The sequence below is a fragment of the Sinohyriopsis cumingii genome, chromosome 10 (genome assembly GCF_028554795.1).
Source record: "Sinohyriopsis cumingii isolate HCF-2022 chromosome 10, ASM2855479v2, whole genome shotgun sequence".
NCBI classification, from domain to species: Eukaryota; Metazoa; Mollusca; class Bivalvia; order Unionida; family Unionidae; genus Sinohyriopsis; species Sinohyriopsis cumingii.
The window spans coordinates 102,970,376-102,990,842 of NC_142970.1; the positions used below are offsets into that span (position 1 = coordinate 102,970,376).

At 33.1% G+C, this 20,467-nt stretch overlaps 1 protein-coding gene across 1 annotated transcript in view; it reads left to right on the plus strand.

The window, feature by feature from the left end:
* LOC149790741 (protein Wnt-1-like) overlaps positions 1 to 20,467 on the plus strand; it is a 59,693-nt gene that overhangs the window by 15,971 nt on the left and 23,255 nt on the right. Inside the window, exon 2 of the mRNA XM_089971437.1 lies at positions 1,736 to 1,992. Coding sequence (XP_089827563.1) covers positions 1,736 to 1,992 — 257 coding nt within the window. The remainder of the gene's footprint in view (positions 1 to 1,735; positions 1,993 to 20,467) is intronic.

Here is a 20,467-nt window from a genome sequence, read left to right on the forward strand (position 1 = left end):
GCATTAAGAGGTTAGTGTTAGGACTGGTCGGAGTGGTGTCAGGATAATGTGACTGGGTGGATCTGCGGCATGATGTCCCAGTGCTAGACACCACCATAAATTGCCACACTGCAGAAAATTTATAAAGTTACGTAATAAATCCAAATCACCAACACACACACATACACACCACACACACACACACACACACACACACACACACACACCTTGTGGTCTTAGAAGACAATCATCATATCTGACACAGACATATACATAAACGCAAATCCAGCATGTCCACTATTTTCACTTTATGGACCACTTCGGTTGATTGTTGCAATTTGCATATTTGACATACTGGTAAAACGTCATTACCCTGGGCTATTGTCAGACGTTCTTCTCCAAAGCATCTTGTTTGGGTCATTTCTCTCTCTCTCTCTCTCTCTCTCTCTCTCTCTCTCTCTCTCTCTCTCTCTCATGTTATGTCTGCGCCACAAACAGTCCATTCGTACAGATATTAGTTTGTTGCAGCTCGTTCTATAGAATGTATCCCTACTCTTGGAAAAGTATAAACTGTAATCCCTGTCTAAGGCAAGCAGTACACGATAGGTGGAAATTTGCTTTCTTGTCTTCACGCTCCTTTCGTCAGGTCCAAGCGGTGTTTTGCCCTCCATGTGTGGCCATATTAAATAAGGTTTCGCTTATACAGGTGAAGCTGGTTCAGACTGTCATTAATTTTTAGCTCCATCATTCTTTACATTTATATAGTTTTTCCATTGACCATAATACTGTTTCATATCACAAGGGAATATATGGCAACGTAACTTTACAAACATCACACGATGATTGAACCTAAAAAATTAATTGTGTGATAAAAACAGTGATACGCCTGAATTTACTTATAATTATAATAGTATTCCATAGCATCAATCCAATTTAAAGACAAATTGTTTTATTAAAGAGAAGCTTAATTTTAAAAAATGTTGCCATTTTTAGCATTTATCTAGGTACGTACGTGGGCAGGTATAGTTTTTTTATTTTAATCTGTCCGTCCGTCCAGACTTTCGTACGGTTATATTTGTGTAATGTACATGTCTCATCCCTCGCGATTAAAGGCAGACGCATACTCAAGGGTATAGAAGGTGCCAAACCCTTCCAGTTATAATCTCGCTCCTAAGATTGAGGCTATGTGGGTAAGGATGATTTTCATAAATTGAATTTACAACAACAACAAAAAACCCACGTGAATTGTGTATTTCGTATGTCTGAGATTCAGCATATTTCATCAATGACAAATATATCGACACATACCAAACATGGGTGATGCCCTGACGGTCTTTCACAATTTCAAAAGATCTGGACGATAACGTAGAAACGTTTGAGATCCCCATCCTATAACAGTCTATAAATGTCTGAACACGAAAACATTTTATAAATACAGTTGATATTGGCCCCGGGGTAAATTCTTACCCTTTTTACCACCAAAGAAAATTTATTTAATCTTGGTTCAAGCGAAACGTTTGATAACTACACTTTATGACCATATGACATTTGCCGGGCATGACAAGACAATTGCATAGACCTAACTAATATTTGCCCTTTATTCTCTGGAACATTCATACGAAACTGATACATCAGTGTGGTGGTCAAGCGAGAAAAACAGAATTATACTTCTTGTTGCCGTTCCTATATTATTATTATTATTATTATTATTATTATTATTATTATTATTAATATTATTATTATTATTCACTAACAGGACCCTGGCAAATACAGGGCAACCGTCGAACGACGTCTACTCGCCGTCTGCTCATTTGTACAGCCCTGCCCTTCTGCCGTTGACAAAGAAGCAACGAAAGCTGACTACAAAAAATCCCGGAACTATTCTAGCTATTGCCAAGGGAGCCAAAATGGCAGTTGAAGAATGCCAGCATCAATTTCGTAACCGGCGATGGAATTGTCCAATCGAAGAAAACGGACACGGCGGCTCTATTTTCGGGAAGATCCTGGAAAAGGGTAAGTTACAAAGGCCCTTTAAAAAAACACCGAGCTATGAATTAAACTATGAAATAAATAACTTGGCAAAAACAGAACGATAAATAAAACAACATTAGATAAGCAAACAAAACGAACAACGAAACAATAAGGTTAATAACAAATCCTCACAAAACTTAATGCATGCATATGTTTGGAAAGGTCCTTTAAGTTTGTACAATAATATGCACTCTGAGAGAATCGCGACGATCATTTACTCTTTATAACGTCAGTATATGCTATATTAATACATTGCTTATAACGCCATTAGCTGTAAAGAAATACATTGCTTATAACGCCATAAGCTGTAAAGAATCCATGTGAATTAAAGGAAAACATAAGCATTTGCATTCCCTTTTGAAATTGCTTTGTGTTTTTTATAAAATAAGAATGTCCATTTCATTTGCAAGTAATGTTTCACACGAGTCATGCAATGTATAACGTTATTGTTATACTATATTATGATAATATACCCATACTTCATGGCTGCCTACATCGTGGACCTCTAAAGGGCAAAAGGAATTGTTTTTAACGAGAAAATTATAGATTATGCAAATAAAAAGATCAAGATTTCGTTGTGGATCTGTTCTTGTGGCTAAGATTATCACGTGTTGCTGATAAAATGATAAATGGAGTGCTAAGTTAGCTACAATTTTGGACTGTATCTGCTAACATGGAGATAGTTAGAAGGAAATGTAAACGTTTCGCGTTTTCTTTATTTTGTGTTATAGTAATGCAGAATGGTATTATGGTTACAGTTTCAGGGATCCAATCATGGGTTTGATAATTTGACACCTCCCAACACTTTTCTTTCGTATAAAGTATAAGTACGGACCTTGGGTATTGATTCGATAGTCTTTTATTGCATGTCACGAACATCTGAAAGAACTGTCTTTTGGGGCAACTTAGGTGCCTATGACAAATCATAATAAAGACAATATGGTAAATGCGGGAGGGGGATTATATTTATATAAATTTCAAAGCAGCATAGAACATATTGGATCCTCGCTCATCGTACATAGTTTTAATATACATGTAACGATGTAACGTTAGCCACGACACAAAGGGTGCAGGTTAGCATCCTACAATTGTATCACTTTGGGTTGGCTGCTGTGATTTCTAACCGCTCAAGGCGCTCTACCGCAGTTGCTTCATCGATACGTAACCTTCCCATGATGCTGTGCGGTAAAAGGCCAACCAAACCACATTCACTGACATCGTTTCTTTTTATTCTAAATTTAAATTACTTTGACAGTGCGTTCTGTAATGGAGTATACAAGCTCTGGGTAAACTGTAGTTAACTCTGGGTCCTGTGTCCTGTTTGCTATATTAACAGCTCATATCAATTCAGTCCGCTATATTATGAATTCCAACATATGACAAGTCTATTCTTTACGTTATTAATACCCGCAGGATATATCTGTACTGAAATGGCCCATCAATAAATGTTATTTGTTTTTCAATAATCTCTCATTCAGATGTGTGCGATTTCTATGAGAGATCACGCAGAATCAAGGATATTTTCCAAGTGACGAAATATGATCTTTATATGAATTTGTATCGCAGTTCTCAAATTAAAATCAATCTGAACTCAATTTATGTACTTTACAAGCCTACACCTTATCACGTCTGTATTCTCCTTCATCACTCGCAATTCTAATAATTTATCAAACTACTTTATCTTGCATCAGGAGTGTTTGAAGTTTAACATCATTTCATTCACACAAAACGGTGCCTTTTTATTAAATTTCGCTCGTGACGTTAGACAGGTTCGTTCATTCAGACATGCATCTGTTCCAATCGACAACGTTGATATGCTGGTGAAATAGGTGACAAAGATTTTAGATGACACGGGGAATTTAAATCTTTAAATCGGTATAAGCACGCATATAATGTTTAAAGGATGGCATTGCATTCACTAATCGTTTCAAGTATTTACATAGTGATTATATATATATATATATATATATATATATATATATATATATATATATATATATATATATATATTATCATACATACATACATACAAAAATACATACATACATACATACATACATACATGCATGCATGCATACATACATACATACATACATACATACATACATACATACATACATACATACATGGACAGATAGGCGGGTAGACGCAGATATATACAGACAGAACGACATTCACACATATATAATGAGCAACTGTGTTCAACAATTGGTACTCATTATTATTATTATTATTATTATTATTATTGCTGTTCATGTTGTTGTTTGTTCTTGTTGTTTTCTCATCCGAATCAAAAGGGGAAATAATGAAACCAGTTGGTATCTGCCTAAGTGTTGGGGAATTTAAAGTAATAAATATGTTGAACATGTGGTGCAAATACCGTTAATTCAACCCCAAACATATCACATACATCCCACTATGTGAAGTGGCCCGAGGGGTGAAGGGGCGTAAAGATAATGAATATATTACTGTAATAACGCTATTATTTTCATTAATTGTTCGGTTGTTGCAAAATGTTTTTGTCCTTTCAATTACAGTACATCTTAAAACATGAAATGATATGAGTATTTATTGGCTCCTGATATCGTAGTATTTACATGAACATTTTGCAAATTTGACTATTTACTGGCCCATTCTACAATTTGACTATTTACTGGCCCATTCTACAATATGACTATTTACTGGCCCATTTTAAAAATATGAGTATCTACTGGTCAATTCAAACAATATGAGTATTTACTGGCTCATGCTAAAATATGAGTATTTACATGCCGATGATACAATATGTGTATTCACAGCCCATGATGCAATATGAATATTTACTTGTACATTATACGAATATGAGTATTTACTGGATCATTCTACAAATATGAATATTTACTTGCCCTTGATACAATACGATTATTTACTAACCCATTATACAAATATGACCATTTTCTGTTCCACGATACAATATGTAAAGGTTAATGCATTTGTATGGGAAAATATGAACGAGTTTTTCAGATGGAATACGCATCGACCTAGGGAGTGAAGTATATCCATCCGACAAAACGAGTTTATATTTTCCCAAACAAATGCAGTAACCTTTTTATTATATGCTCATTTTCTTATCCTACCTATGCTTAATTATATTAACAAAATACACTACAAGAAACAAAGTAACTGAATGTATGCCGTATTCCAAACTAAATACACAAGCGCAGATTTATCATTACACAACAACATTACTACTGCGCACATAACTCCGCCCAGATAAATTTGAACTTAGTCGCGCGCTAGACATAACTTTCGAAAGAAAATGGCGTGTCTAGTTGAAATTGAAATTTGGAGTCATATTATGAATGAATGCGCATTGCAATAACATTTCCATTTCATCTGGAATTAATAGATTTTGGAATTTCTGTCGATTCTACGAAATTTCGTGATTATGGACTGGATTTATATGTGACAATTCCACATAAAATAAATCGGATTGAAAAAGCGAGGGAGAAGCGTGTTGACATCTGCAGATGTGTTTCTGTTTCTTCAATAAATGTTTGAAATCATAATGTGGGAAAAATATTAAGTCTTTCAATTGTAATTATCAAAAAGACGCTATGGAATTTGATGCTTATTTCATTTTGAGTGCAGTAAGGAGGTTGTAATTGCACTCATATTCGAAATTACAGTGCAATTTCGAACTGTGTGTAATCAAGGTTGAGAACCTATGACATGGCTCGTGTAATTCGGATTTGCAGAACTAAGAAAGTACATTTTGAGGAAATTCAGGATGTAAAACTGTACGTATTTTTTTGGCCATTCCTATTACCAGCTAAAGAAGACGGTTTATGCCTTGTCACTTGCATGTTATTTGTAAGGACCCTTTCTGGCGTCTGCTGCATATCTAGCCTAAATCCGAAACATTGTATCAAAAAAGTTAACGCGAAATGTGCCAAAGCAGCTGGTATGTGGCAGTCCACGAAACATCTGCTTTACTTCATTCAGAAACAAATTTAATCAACCAAAATATAAAACGCGCCTACTACACGAGTGTACATGATTTGTTTACAAATCAAAAGTGCTAGCGTCTGCGTCCACTGTTTGTTTACAATAGAAAGTAGTTCTTTATGAGTGCAATATGAAGTTGTCCGCTTGTTCAGTATCGTTAAATACTGAACGATTCTCTTAATGTAAAGTTAACGGAGAAGATAATTTGCACATAATCAGATTATTTACTGGCCCGTGCTGCAATATGAATATTTATTTGCCCATTACGGAATATGAGTATTTACTGTTCTAAGATACAATATGTGTATTTACTGGCCCATTTTATAGCATGAATATTTACTGACCCATTATACAATATGAGTATTTACTGTTCTATGATACAATATCTTTATTTACTGGCCCATGATACAATATAATTATTTACAGACCCATGATACAATATGAGAAATTACTACTCCATGATTCAATATGAGTATTTAATGACCGATTATACAATATGAATATTTACTGGCGGATGATACAATATGAGTATTTACTGGCGGATGATACAATATGAGTATTTACTGGCGGATGATACAATATGGGTAGTTACTACTCCATGATTCAATATGAGTATTAAATGACCGATTATTCAATATGAATATTTACTGGCGGATGATATAATATGAGAATTTACGGGCGGATGATCCAATATGAGTATTTATAGGCCCATGATACAATATGAGTATTTACGGGCCCATGATACAATATGAGTATTTACGGGACCATGATAAGATTTATTTGAGCCAGAGGAAAGTATTAACTGATATGAACTTCTCTAAAGTTAGCACCTAGTAATGTTTCATGATTTGTGACATTATTAGGCGATGGAATATATAAAAAGATGACCAAACGAGATATGGAAACCGCAAGGCTAAGTTAGAGTTGACGCCCCCTCCCCCCAAATAGACGATGCGAATAAAAATCCCATGTGTGGTATATGTCACCGCAAGGCGGCGACTGTCGCCAGTAGTTCTCGTAAGTGTTACCTGTCATTTATATCTATATGATTGCTGCTAACAGGCATTAATGGAACGATACATTTAGATAATCTACCGATATAAAATGTATGGATGGCTGACAGTGGTATTTCAGACTTGAAAGCCTCAGTTAGAACTCTTCACATCTACTCAACAATCCGAAATATGTATACCATCCCAGCTTTATGAAACATGGAGCATACAATAAGTATAGTTTACAGTTAACAATTACGTTTTTTTGAAATTTAGACCCAGCCCTAGACAATGTATCAGCTGTATGTATGTCTCAATCATTTTTGTTTCAATATGAGCACATAAAATGACATTTCTACATATTTAGCTATTATTTTAATTATTTATATTCATGCATTTTCGTGTAGTTTCATTGTTAGTTACACTAGATTCGTTTGCACTAATATATCCGAAAAATTTGTGCCATTAGGTATTTGTTCATTTTCATCCCGATTCTCTCAATTGTATGATTTTATCCTTCTGGGCAATTTACAAAGCATACGGAAAAAAGACTCATCCAAGAAGACTAGATCTATCACACACACATTATCGTACAAATGTAAAGATCTGACTACGAATAGGGCAAACAATATCAGTTTTAACTAGCCTTTCGATTTTTAACTAGCCTTTCGGCTCTCGCTGACCGTTTAACGAAAGCAACAAGAATCCAAACAACAAATACGAAGACCAACTAACACAATAAACAAACATTTTATTTACAAAACCTTATATGATCTAATTATATATATATATATATATATATATATATATATATATATATATATATATATATATATATATATATATATATATATATATATATATATTATCTTCAATGGGCTATTTTCCAGTTTATTTAACTTGGATCGAAACTCTTGCACAAAACACAATATTAAAGCGCAATGGGTGTTTTAATAATACACGTCCACACATGTTCAGTCACTTCATGTTGTTTTCTTCTTTCTTTTTTTCGGGGTGGGGTGGATGGGGGAGATTGGGAAGGGGTTGTTGTTAGAACTTTTGAGGTACTATCAATTGTAGTCTTTTGGTGTTCACGCTGTTTGGATACCTTTCAAATGCCGTTGTAAATCTAACATGATTTGATCGGCGACCACCTTAAGAGCTTTGTTAGGAGCTCGATGCCGAGGGATTGTATCGTTTGGCATTCTACCCAGTGTTCCCAGTAATAAATTGTTTATTTGTCCATCAAGCACACTTAACCATTCATATAATTAGTAATTCACTCAACAAATTACTATGTCAATTATATTTCTTTAGTTGTATGTAATTAGTTATCAGTGGTACAGAAGTTTTAGAATTAGTTTTACGCACAGCTATGATCCGATGAACTTCAAAGAGAAGGTTTAAAGTTCTATTGAGTCCATAGGAAATATACTGAGTCTTGTCACGCTATGGCTTCAAAAGAGAGTTTGAAATCAACATTACTTTTGTAGGAGCGTGTGCACGCTAATTTAGCGCTCAAAGTCGAAACAGTATGATCCCAAATACGGTAGTTGTATATACATTTAGCAATTAATGATGGTGCCATCATTAAACAAATTAAATTCATAACTTTGCATTGTAGATATATATATATATATATATATATATATATATATATATATATATATATATATATATATATATATATATATATATATATATATATATACATATATATATATATATATATATATATATATATATATATATATATATATATATATATATATATATATACATATATATATATATATATATATATATATATATATATATATATATATATATATATATATATATATATATATATATATATATATATATATATATATATATATAATGAAGAACATGTATCATATAGACAATTTAGTAACGCAGATAGTCATCAAAATTGTACAGAGTATGGTAGTGGGCACAAGAAAATGTTATAGTGTAGTATGTGAAAGAAACAGGTTTACTAAATACTGGACAAAATTTCTGATTAGAAATCAAACATGTTGCGCGTGACTTACTGGTTTTATACAATTAAGCTGAGATTACAAATTGTTTCTGTTCAAAGAATTTCTTTATAACGTCTCGTAATAGAAATTATGGAAAATTAAGATGCTGATGTTTAATTATTTTGATTTTAACCCAATACCTTTTAATTACAAGAAACGACTGGATGACCTTAATTTACTCAGTCTTCTTTTATTCATATTCATTCCCAAGTATAGATTGTCAATCCGGTAGAATTCAGCTATTATCGTAATTGTTTTGTACAGATAAATAGTTGTTTTTTATATATAGTGCCCCCTTGCATTTATTTTATGTTTAGTCCCAACAATTTACATTTCATCAAACTCGCTACCTCCCGCTCCAGATCTGCTGTTCTCCCCCGTCCCCCGTCCCCCCCCCCCCATATGGTTCATGAGCGAATTACGTATTTTAAAGACGGCATCATCTTTTTCGTTCGGGGAAACGCTAATCGCAATATATCATCCTTTTCGTTCGGGGAAACGCTAATCGCAATATGTATATATATTGCGATTAGTGTTTCGCCGAAAGAAAAAGATGATGCCGTCTTTAAAATACGTAATTCGCATTGTTTTACTGAAACAATTTTATGTCTGACAATATTAGGTGGTCATGTGAATTTTTCAAATGTTACTGCTTGACTCTTTTCGTCTAGTTGGTTATTGTAGATGAGTGTTAATTTAACTGCCCTTATTTTCATTTTGAGGAATAAAAGTCTGTAGTTTTCATTATTTTTTATTATAATACATGCGAAGAGGTATTACCTAAAATTCTTCTAAAATTCGCATTTTTTATTTTTAATTTGAATTATCAGCTTCTAGAACAGGTACTTTGCAGTAAAAAAAAAAGGAAATGTAAACGGTTCCAGAACATATTCAATATTTATTTCGTTTAATACAATATACCCAAATTGATGTTTAAGGATTAAGGGTAGATATGCCAATGAAAAGCAAGAAATAGCAATTTTATCTTTAAATGAAAACGACGCCGGAAAAAGAGGGACTAAATGTTGTGACGTCAGCGTGTACCTATTATGTTAATACAAATTATGTATAATAATGTAACACTCATTTTTTTAAAAAAATCAAGAATTTTTAAATATTCAGGTTTCCATATGCATATTAAACTGCATTTTTAAGTAGATTTTTCCTACAAACAATTCTTTAAAGAGTTATTGACTGCGAAAGCCCTACCCAGTAAAGGCTGGTGGTGCTGCTAGATTTATCAGCGCCATCATAAATGTCAAAATATCTTATTAGTTATACGTAGGTTTTAATTAAATGTAATGACTGGGAAATTATCAAAGTCTATTTGTATGATTAAAGTTTAAATATCTTATCCGCACCATTTATGATACATTAGCACTTGCTGAGGTCAACGTCATTGAATACACGGTTATTAACTATGATACCTTCCATACCTGGACTAATTATTTTTTTATTAAAGGTCAACATTTCACTTTTTTGTCTCGAAAAGGTTTATTTTACTACCAGCACCAGCATAATTATAAGTTCAGGGGTAAATATGTGACGAAAAGTCGAATCTTATCAGATAAGACTTGAAGGGGCAACTGAATATTTGTTAACACTCGTCTGAAGTGGTTGAGAGGAGTAACAAAGCGTGGCATTGCGATTATGGTACATTTGAACCAATTTTACTGTACTCTTGCCATTTTAGTTTATGTCTGTCCGGGGCGTTCTTTACTTGCAATGACAAATTCTACAGCTAGAACTGTGTTATGGTTGGATGGTCGGCAACGGGCCGAAATTAATTTTGTTATACCATTGCTATCAGTTTAACATCGTTGTCTGTCTGTCTGTTTGTTCTTTGTTTGCCAAAAATTTGAGGTATCAATTGTTTACCATCTCTATCTTCTTTCTTTAACTTGTTCTACTGTGTGCTTGTAAAATGTCTTTCTTCATATGCTTGAATTTCCTCCTGCCCATCTCTACCAACCTACCTCACTTTATTTGTCACCTACCTCACTTTATGTGTTGGTATCAGATGTTTGAAATAGTTTCACAGTGACTTTGTATTTATTGTTCTTTTTGAAATTTGCATCGCCAAACCTGCATCTATGAGTGTTTCCTCTTAGATGCTATGACCCGTTACATCATAGGTCATAGATCATTGTCTAGGAGGGCAAGATATGCAAAACAGTTAAAAGAAATACATTTTTGATGAAGACTTAATTAAAGCACTCGTTCAGCCAAGCCCTGTGTTAAGCCTTTGATTTTAAACGCGCTTGCAAATTAAACAATGTTTTTCCTTCTTCAAAAGACTGTAAACTGTGTTATTAGAGATTGTAATGTAACAACATAGGCTGTAAAATTCACCAATCAGTCTCGCTATTTAAGCTGGCAAATTATAGCAATATTACAGAAGTTTAAATGTTGTATAGTATCTCTTCAATTTCCGAAGTAAATGAGCCGAAAAATATTTAGTATGCTGAAGTCAAAGTATTACTTTATGTTCGTTGAAATAATTCAGAGAGAAGTGATACAATACTTACCAGAGAATATTTAATTAAAATTAGGGTTTTTATGCAACAATGCAATTATTTCATGCTCTTTCGTCCTGAGAGAAGGGAATATTGACAAATTTCCTAATTACTTAAAACTAATATATGAAATTCTTTACTCTAATTTATGTATTATTTTGTGTAGGTGTAAATATTCTCTCTCTCTCTTTCTCTAACAATACATACTCACACACAATCACACACAGATATATATATATATATATATATATATATATATATATATATATATATATATATATATATATATATATATATATATATATATATATATATATATATTGGGCAGAAGAAATTGAATCGTGTCTAATAATAATAATAATAATAATACTAAACTATCTTTAACCAGGATAACACATTTGGTCATGGCTGACCCATCTGCCATGTGGTCCTCAGTTTTTGTAATCGGCTATGTATTATTTGTGTAGGTGTAAATATTCTCTCTCTCTCTCTCTCTCTAACAATACATACTCATATATATATATATATATATATATATATATATATATATATATATATATATATATATATATATATATATATATATATATATATATATATATATATATATATATATATATATATATCTGTGTGTGAGTGTCTATATATTGTCATCTTAAAAATTAAAACATGTAAACGCAAAGACCATTCAAGCAACAGTTTGCTTTTATAATCAACAACATCTAAAATAACTACGTGGAATTATTGGAGGGGAGGGGTAAAATTTTCTTGCATTTTTCAGCGATAGGACTAAAGGATAGTTTTTTTTTTCTTCTCCCATGCCTATAAGTGTGCCTGTCCATCAAAATAAATAAATAAATAAATAAATAAATAAATTGCATTCGAAATACAGGTAAGGCGATGAATGTCTCATCCTTACCTATCGCAAATAACGTGAATAAATTTTACAAATTACTAGTGCCGATGACAATGAAATACATTACTATATAAATCTTATCTAATTTTGACACGCAGTTGACATAAGGTTATTCTCATGAACCTTGATTGCGATCTAGTGGAGAGACAGAATCTGACACAATGAAGCGCTTAATTGTCGTGTTTAACGTAATATATGCCATTAAATAGATTTAGACAGTCCTGATCTTTATCTTTTACATGCTTTTAGGATACCAACGTAAACCAAGTTCCTAAGGTGAATGAAATTTTAAACTGACTTCGATATACATGTAGTAGCTACAAGCAAGTCAATGGAATTTTATCAAAACGTACATTGTTAGACAGATGTGCAATGTAGATAAGATACACTTGTTAGACAAATGTGCAATGTAGATAAGATACATTGGTTAGACAGATGTGCAGTGGAAATGGGAATTTTATTACCAGCTGAAGGATAATTGAAGTCTATTTATACACTGCCCCTAAAATCAGACTAAAAGCCTCGTTCAAATAGACAGATATGTAAATAGGAATCGGCTCTATATGCATATCACGTAAAGGTAGATGCATGAAAAGGAAGAATGTAGTGTAAATATGCAGACAATGGAACATTGCAATCCAATTCGTTGTTTCGTTCCTCGGGTGCTATACTTTCCCTAGAAGATTTGAAGCTTTTCTTTTCAAATATGAAAAACAAGCTATATGATCTATAACTTACTTTAGCATAGAAGATTTTTGGTGCACTGCTAAGTTCTTCTGAATATTTTAAACATAGTAACACACATTTTATAAAATTCTGATGTTTAATACAACTACATTGCAATAAATGTACTATCTCTGAATATCAGCTTTAAATCTGGTTCTTTTATAACAACGACAGGGAATGCTATTAAAGATGTATTAAACCATTCTGCAAAAAAGCGCGATTTAAAAAATGTGCTATAATGCTCTCTCTCTCTCTCTCTCTCTCTCTCTCTCTCTCTCTCTCTCTGTTAATTTGGAAGGATATCTTTTCCAAACGTTTTCAAAAACTTTGCATCTTTACCTTTTTTATTTGGCAACGTAGGTACACTATTGTAATGATGTGCCATTAAACAAAGAAACACACATCCATCCATCCATCCATCCATCCATCCATCCATACATACATACATACATATATCCATCCATCCATCCATCCACCCATCGATCCATCCATACATACATACATACGCACGAACGCACACATGCACGCGCACACATACATACATACATACATACATACATACATACATACATACGTACGTACGTACGTAGGTACGTACATACATACATGCATACATACATACATACATACATACATACATACATACATACATACATATGGGCGTCTATTTTTTTTACATATTTTACTGAATTTACAGTAAAGCCACTAGAATCGGTCACAAGTTCTTGTCATTCAGAAATACCTATCTCGTTAATTACTAAAGGAATAAATTTAATCGTTTCTTGCGGTGTGTGAAAAAGGATCTATGCATGTTAACAAAGCGTATTGCGGCTTGTTTTCGTTAATACAAATCAAAATTCAACAAAACTTATGGCTGTTTTTCTCTTCGCAATTTAAAATCAATCAGAATATCCAACAAGTTTCAGTGAAGTGTAGCTACTACGAAATAGTTACCAAAATATATCAACACCGATGCATGTAACCCTCACTCGAAAGGTCAGGATTTGCATAATATTTCATTCCTTTTCAAAATAAGTTTATGTCAATTTCGGCAATTAACATTTTTATTATTTTTTTATTTTTTTATGATTCATATTGTAAAACTGATTATTTAAAAGGACATATATTTTAAACTTTTTTGTATGAATTTTGGCTGAAAAAGGGTAACACTACCACCGATTGAATCGCACGATAATTTAAAGCGCTTTTGATAGCACTTACCCAATTATTGTCAGGGTAAATTTTTTTGCTAAAACATCTGTCATACTTTGCTCTTTACCAAGTATGTGCAAGATATTTTCACTGAGACATAGCCTTATTCCTATTAAATGAATTCATAATTCATATATGCTTGCAAATCGTGGTTTAATGCCGCAAAAATGTGAAATGTGACTGGGGTCGTCAATTTAAAAAAGAAAATATGAAGTTAAAAAATGTCATTGATTGGGTTTATATCAAGATTGATGTGATATTCTGAACAGATATCGAGTGAGTTTTCGCTCGATTAACTTGCTGCAGAATCTAATAAAAATCTAATGGCCTCCGTCGGGCGTGACTTTAACACCCAAGTACCTTTTACAGTTCTTGAGAAGTTGATATCTGAACTAGATAGTATACAGAAACAAAAAAAAAATTGATTAAGTACAGGAAATATTATGAATTTGATCAATAAAGTCTCCTACCACTTCAATTATAAAGCAAGTCATCCTCAGTTCGGAAGGAAACTGAAAAAGTCAAGTCACTCTTTACAACATGTTTATTTATTTTTATACACGCAAAGCGTAATTCGGTCCTTTGGCACGATCAGAGTTAACCAATGGCCATCAAATACCGACTTTGTGTTGAGAAATGGCAAGAATGCTATTAACACAAGAATATGGTACTGGGTAGGGGCTAGAACGGTAATACGTTTAATAGCAAATCTTTAGATAAATATCTAAATTCGACAGCACCTCTTCGGGAAACAACAGGGAAGCATAAAACGTAGTCTTGGGAATGGTGGGGACTAGACTTGGCGTAAAATAGAAACGACCACCCACGACTAATACACACTTAATAATTACTTAAATATTCTTAATTAAAGCTTAATTGCTTACGTCTTTGCAGTATCTCTCATTTGCTTTAATTTATTTGAGGACATTACAAAACGGGAAAGTATGAATGAAGCTTAATGTATCTTGACATGTAGGAATATACCTCTGATTAAAACATGTCGGCGTATCTGATGAAACCAAGTAATCGAGTAAGTTTTGTATATTTGAAATACCGTTTAAATTGCATTTTTACTTGGTTGATAGAAGGTCGATTGATGTATTGTGCTCTTCAATGTCGAGATTATCTGCCTGAGTTTTGTTATTTAATGCAGCTTTAACTTAAGATATCAAGTGTTGATAATATTTGTTTCTTTTTGGATATATCGTTATTTCATTTGTGCAATTTTAAAAATTAAGTTTTCTAACTTTTACTGGCCGTAGTGCTGAAAAAGAATAATTTTGCGAGTATGCTTAATTATGAAGAATTGTACAAAGGAGATATAAAGTTTCTGATGTCCCTTCCAATTTTTTGTCTCGTCCTGTTTAAAGCAGAATACACTGCACATATCTTTATCGGTTTTGTTTCGATTTTTGCTAATTTACCGTACCGCAACACTTCGAAGGATATATCCTGCCAAGGCAACTAAAGTATCTAGTCCAAGGCAATCTAGTCCAAGGCCACATGACAGTACGATTATTGCTGTCATATTACATTACTGTATTCTTGCTAATTGTCCTTGTAGACGTAATTGTCCTTCTCCTCCTCCTCATCTTGTACTTCATTGTGATGATGATGATGATGATGATGATGACGACGATGATGATGATCATGATCGTCGTCGTCGTCGTCATCATCATCATCATGAACGCTGCAAGTAGCTTCCCGTGGATCGGTTGTTCTTACCGGATTTTCCCGAGTTCTTCGTACACCAGTTATATTGGCCGCCATTTATAACCTGTCTTGCGCTGAAAAAGGCTTTTAACCCCAAAAGCAACAGCAAACAAAACTATACTTTATCATTCCATCTAGAACACCTTAAGCATCCCTATTACCATTCATAACATAGTCTAATCTGTGTCACCTAAATGTGGGAAGGCCCTACCCATGCAAACTTTTGATCTTTCTCATTTAAATTGTAGCATATATATTTATATTAGGGACAATACCATATTTTCCATGTCAAAACGAATGTATTGCCCCCCTTCTCTCTCTCTCTCTCTCTCTCTCTCTCTCTCTCTCTCTCTCTCTCTCTCTTTTACAGCATGTAAAATGGAATGTGGTATTGCAATTACTAATACTGATCATGGGGAGATTTAAAACAAGCGATCGTTATCAACAACGCCTTAAATTCCCAAGGCTTTCAAGTCTAAAGTTTACAATGAGCCTGAAATTCTACACAAACTGAATCTCAAATCTAATTATTACGAGACATTAATGTTTCACTTGGTCTAGATGAAACCATCCACATACCTACTAGGAGTTTGGTAACTATCAATAAATGTCCTCAAGAACGTACATACCTTTGTTTTCGATCGCACATAAAATATATACCCATACGACCAGACCATCATTACAGACCCCTGCAGAGAATGGGGAAATCAAAGCGGAATCCATGTTGAAACGCAACAAGACGTCTTGTTTGAAATTTGCGATTTCTTTTCATAAAGTCCATATGCGTTTTAATACTATTTTACACCTCGTGAACCTATAAGGAATAGAAATACATTAAAAAAGAAAACGATGGTGGCACAGTTTTATTCATGCACTTTCTATAAATTTGCTTGAAAGCTGCTCTGTGTGTTGATATTATAATTCGGAACTTGATTGATAAATAGCTTACACGCGTTTTGCCGTGAAATTGAGTGCTCTCTGGAACCGCAGCAAATTTGCAAGTCATAGGTGTTCATTCAAAGAAAACCCATTACCTGTTTGTCATCACTGTGATTAAGACATTAAGATTAAATAAATTTACAAGTTGTTAACACGTAGGATACAAAATATGGAAATTTATTACTTTATTCGAGCTATCGCAGGGTCTATCTAACTAACATCTACGGACGAACACACCCAGTGTGAAAACTAATGGATTTGTTGTTATGAGAAATACGTGTATGCAGAATTTACCCCCGGCTTACTTCTAAACTACAGAAAGAACTTATGGGGCAACCCGCTGACTCTCTCTCTCTCTCTCTCTCTCTCTCTCTCTCTCTCTATATATATATATATATATATATATATATATATATATATATATATATATATATATATATATATATATATATATATATCCTTGCTTCGTTCCGTTTGCAGCATTACATACAAAAGTCGCATTGAAACGTCATCCAGGAGAAACACGGTGTATATAAAATATATAATCCGAACGCGTATCGATCTTATTTTGTTAAACCCCAACAATTTGCGTAAATATGTAATGGTCATTGGTGTAAAAAAGTGACTTCATTTATTTCTTTATCCATAATACTGAAGTTCTTGTCCAAAGATTATTGTTAATGATTGTATAGGATATAAACAAAATTTCCATTCACGTTAAGCGAAGAGTTTGTTATTGGATTACATAATAGTAATTTTTCAAATGTATAGAAAATATAAACAACTGGTTTTACTTCTCTCTAGGAATTACGGTACGTAGACATAACTCTGTAAGAAATTAATACATGACTTCACCAAATGTACAACCTAGATGAATGACTGTTATTTAAGATGTGGGACCGAATCTACTATTATTATCAGCGTATTTAACTAAAGCAATTTTAACAATCGCGGTATTTATCTAGCCACTTCACATGAAAACAAGATTGTAGATACTTAAACTGTATTATTGTGTGTTTCATGCTTCAGTTTTATATTTAAACTGAGGGAAAATTAGAATCTCAAAACCGAATTCATCACTTTCAAAATGTTATTCACACCGTCATCAACGCACAACGTATCCCAAAATTTAAAGCATTAACAGCCAATGTGTGATTTCTCATTGTATGTATGTATATATGTATGTATGTATGTATGTATGTATGTATGTATGTATGTATGTATGTATGTATGTATGTATGTATTGTTGTGTATATTTGATTTAATTTATATTTGATTTAATTTAATTGACTGTTTGTAAGTTTTAAATTTATTTTATTTCATTACAAGTCAAAGTAATGTAAATTTGTTTAATAGGAATTTGATATTTTCCAGAAATTAGTCTGACCTGACTGTTTTGTAGAAAACACCTAAAAATAGAATTTTGTATCCTTATGATAACTTGGTTCCTGACCTTGATTGAGAATCATGTGAACAACTTTTTTTCCTTCAATTCTTACTGTGTGAATGATAATAGTGAAATGTAGGCTGACTGGGACTACGCGACTTTAGACGTAACTACTTACACGCTGTTCTCGAAATTCTGGAGTGTTGACCTTCATCCGGGAATCTGTTTTGTATCTCAAGTTACTGTTTAACCTTTGTCTATTGAGAAATTAGTCAGTCTGGCTTCTAAACACTTGGACGTAACATGCTTTTTTTCTTCCTGTTGTGATCAGTTATTTGGATTCTAAACGATTAATTCTTTTTCCTGGAAATATTTGAGTACTCATACAGAATTCTTGGCAGGGACATTTCTTGAAATTTTATTCGGAAATTTTCCGTGGAATAAAACAAAACTGTAGACACTACAGTACTATACTGGCTATATTATTCGTTATCGCCTTCCATTTTAGATTTTTCGTCGGGACTCGAACTTGAAATCATTAGAACATTTCATTATTGAGACTTCTACAATTCAATTCGTGGATTATTCTTGAATTATTTCTGGATTTGATTTCATAAAACCGTAAGTTCTTCTTTTCTTCTCACTTTTGCAATGTTTTTCCAGGGAAATAAAGTATTTGTTAAAATTTTAAAAGCTTGTTCTTTTCATTCTTTCTTTGTTACTGTTTATTAGAGCCTAAACACGTGACATAATAGTATGTATAGACATAATGAGCACAGACCGGTTTTGTATTGCCGAATAAGTATTGGAAAAAGAAACACAAACTGATGACACGCCATCACTGGTAAAATTCTTGAAACACAAAGTCACATTTTTGGGTATATAAGCCTAAATTTTTTAATAGAAACAAAGTCAAAAGCCATCGCAAGCTGAACATCTTTATGGTCGCCCAGGATAAAAAGGTTGTCTCTATTAATCGCCGCTAAGGATATGCAGGAGGGTACATCGAACTTTTGCCGACATGCAGTGGGGTACATCGGGTTTATTGCGACATGCAATTGAGAACATTTGGCTTTTTCGACATGCAGGCGCGTACACCGTTCTTTTCTAAATCCCAGAATATCAGGGAAAAAAGAAAATTATGGTTTGAAAGGAAAGCACATTGAGCGTACATTTATAAACAACTGAATACATACGTACATACTTTGTGGGTAATACCTCTAATGCAAACATAACAAAAATTTTAAGACTCCAAAAGAGGGCATGCCATTTAATTCCAGATCAATGTATAGACAATTTTGTTTGCTTAATACAAATATTTTAACATTATATGAAAGAATATTCTTTAGGAAGACCAAGTGAACGCATCTAGTGTCCAGAAAAGCCATACCGATATACCAATGCAGCACCATTCACCAAATGATGCTGACGGTAATCCAATTAAGTTCTGTTAGCCGTACAAATTACATAATGCCATGAATAAATAATGGCTTGCTTAAAACCTGCTTTCAATATTCTGGTCCACTGGTATGGACAAAAAGTATTCCACGTGACGAAAGGCAGGCTATTAACATTTCTTCTGTTCTTACTCAATATCTTTAGCACATGAAATCTTAAGACAGTTGAACAGCTATGGTAATATAAATACCACTGCTTTTCTGTACTTATGCCTATTTCCATTTATGATTTTTCAATACAACATATTTTAAAGCTTGTGAATGTGTTACGAACTTGAAGCTTTGTTTGATTTCTCATTTATTTGGCATTAAGTCAAAGTTATCACATTGTGGTGTATATACTGTATGTATTGTACATAACATAAAGCACCAAGATAGATAAGTACCTGCAACAGTTACATTTATTATTGTTGTTGTTGTTGTTGTTGTTCATGTTGCTGTTCTTGTTCTTGTTCTTGTTCTTGTTGCTGTTACTGAGAGATTCTAGCCGCGACATATGCATTCACAATAATATGCTGCAAGATCATCTGCTAATAATTTGGTAATAGTTATACTATTATCACATGGCAA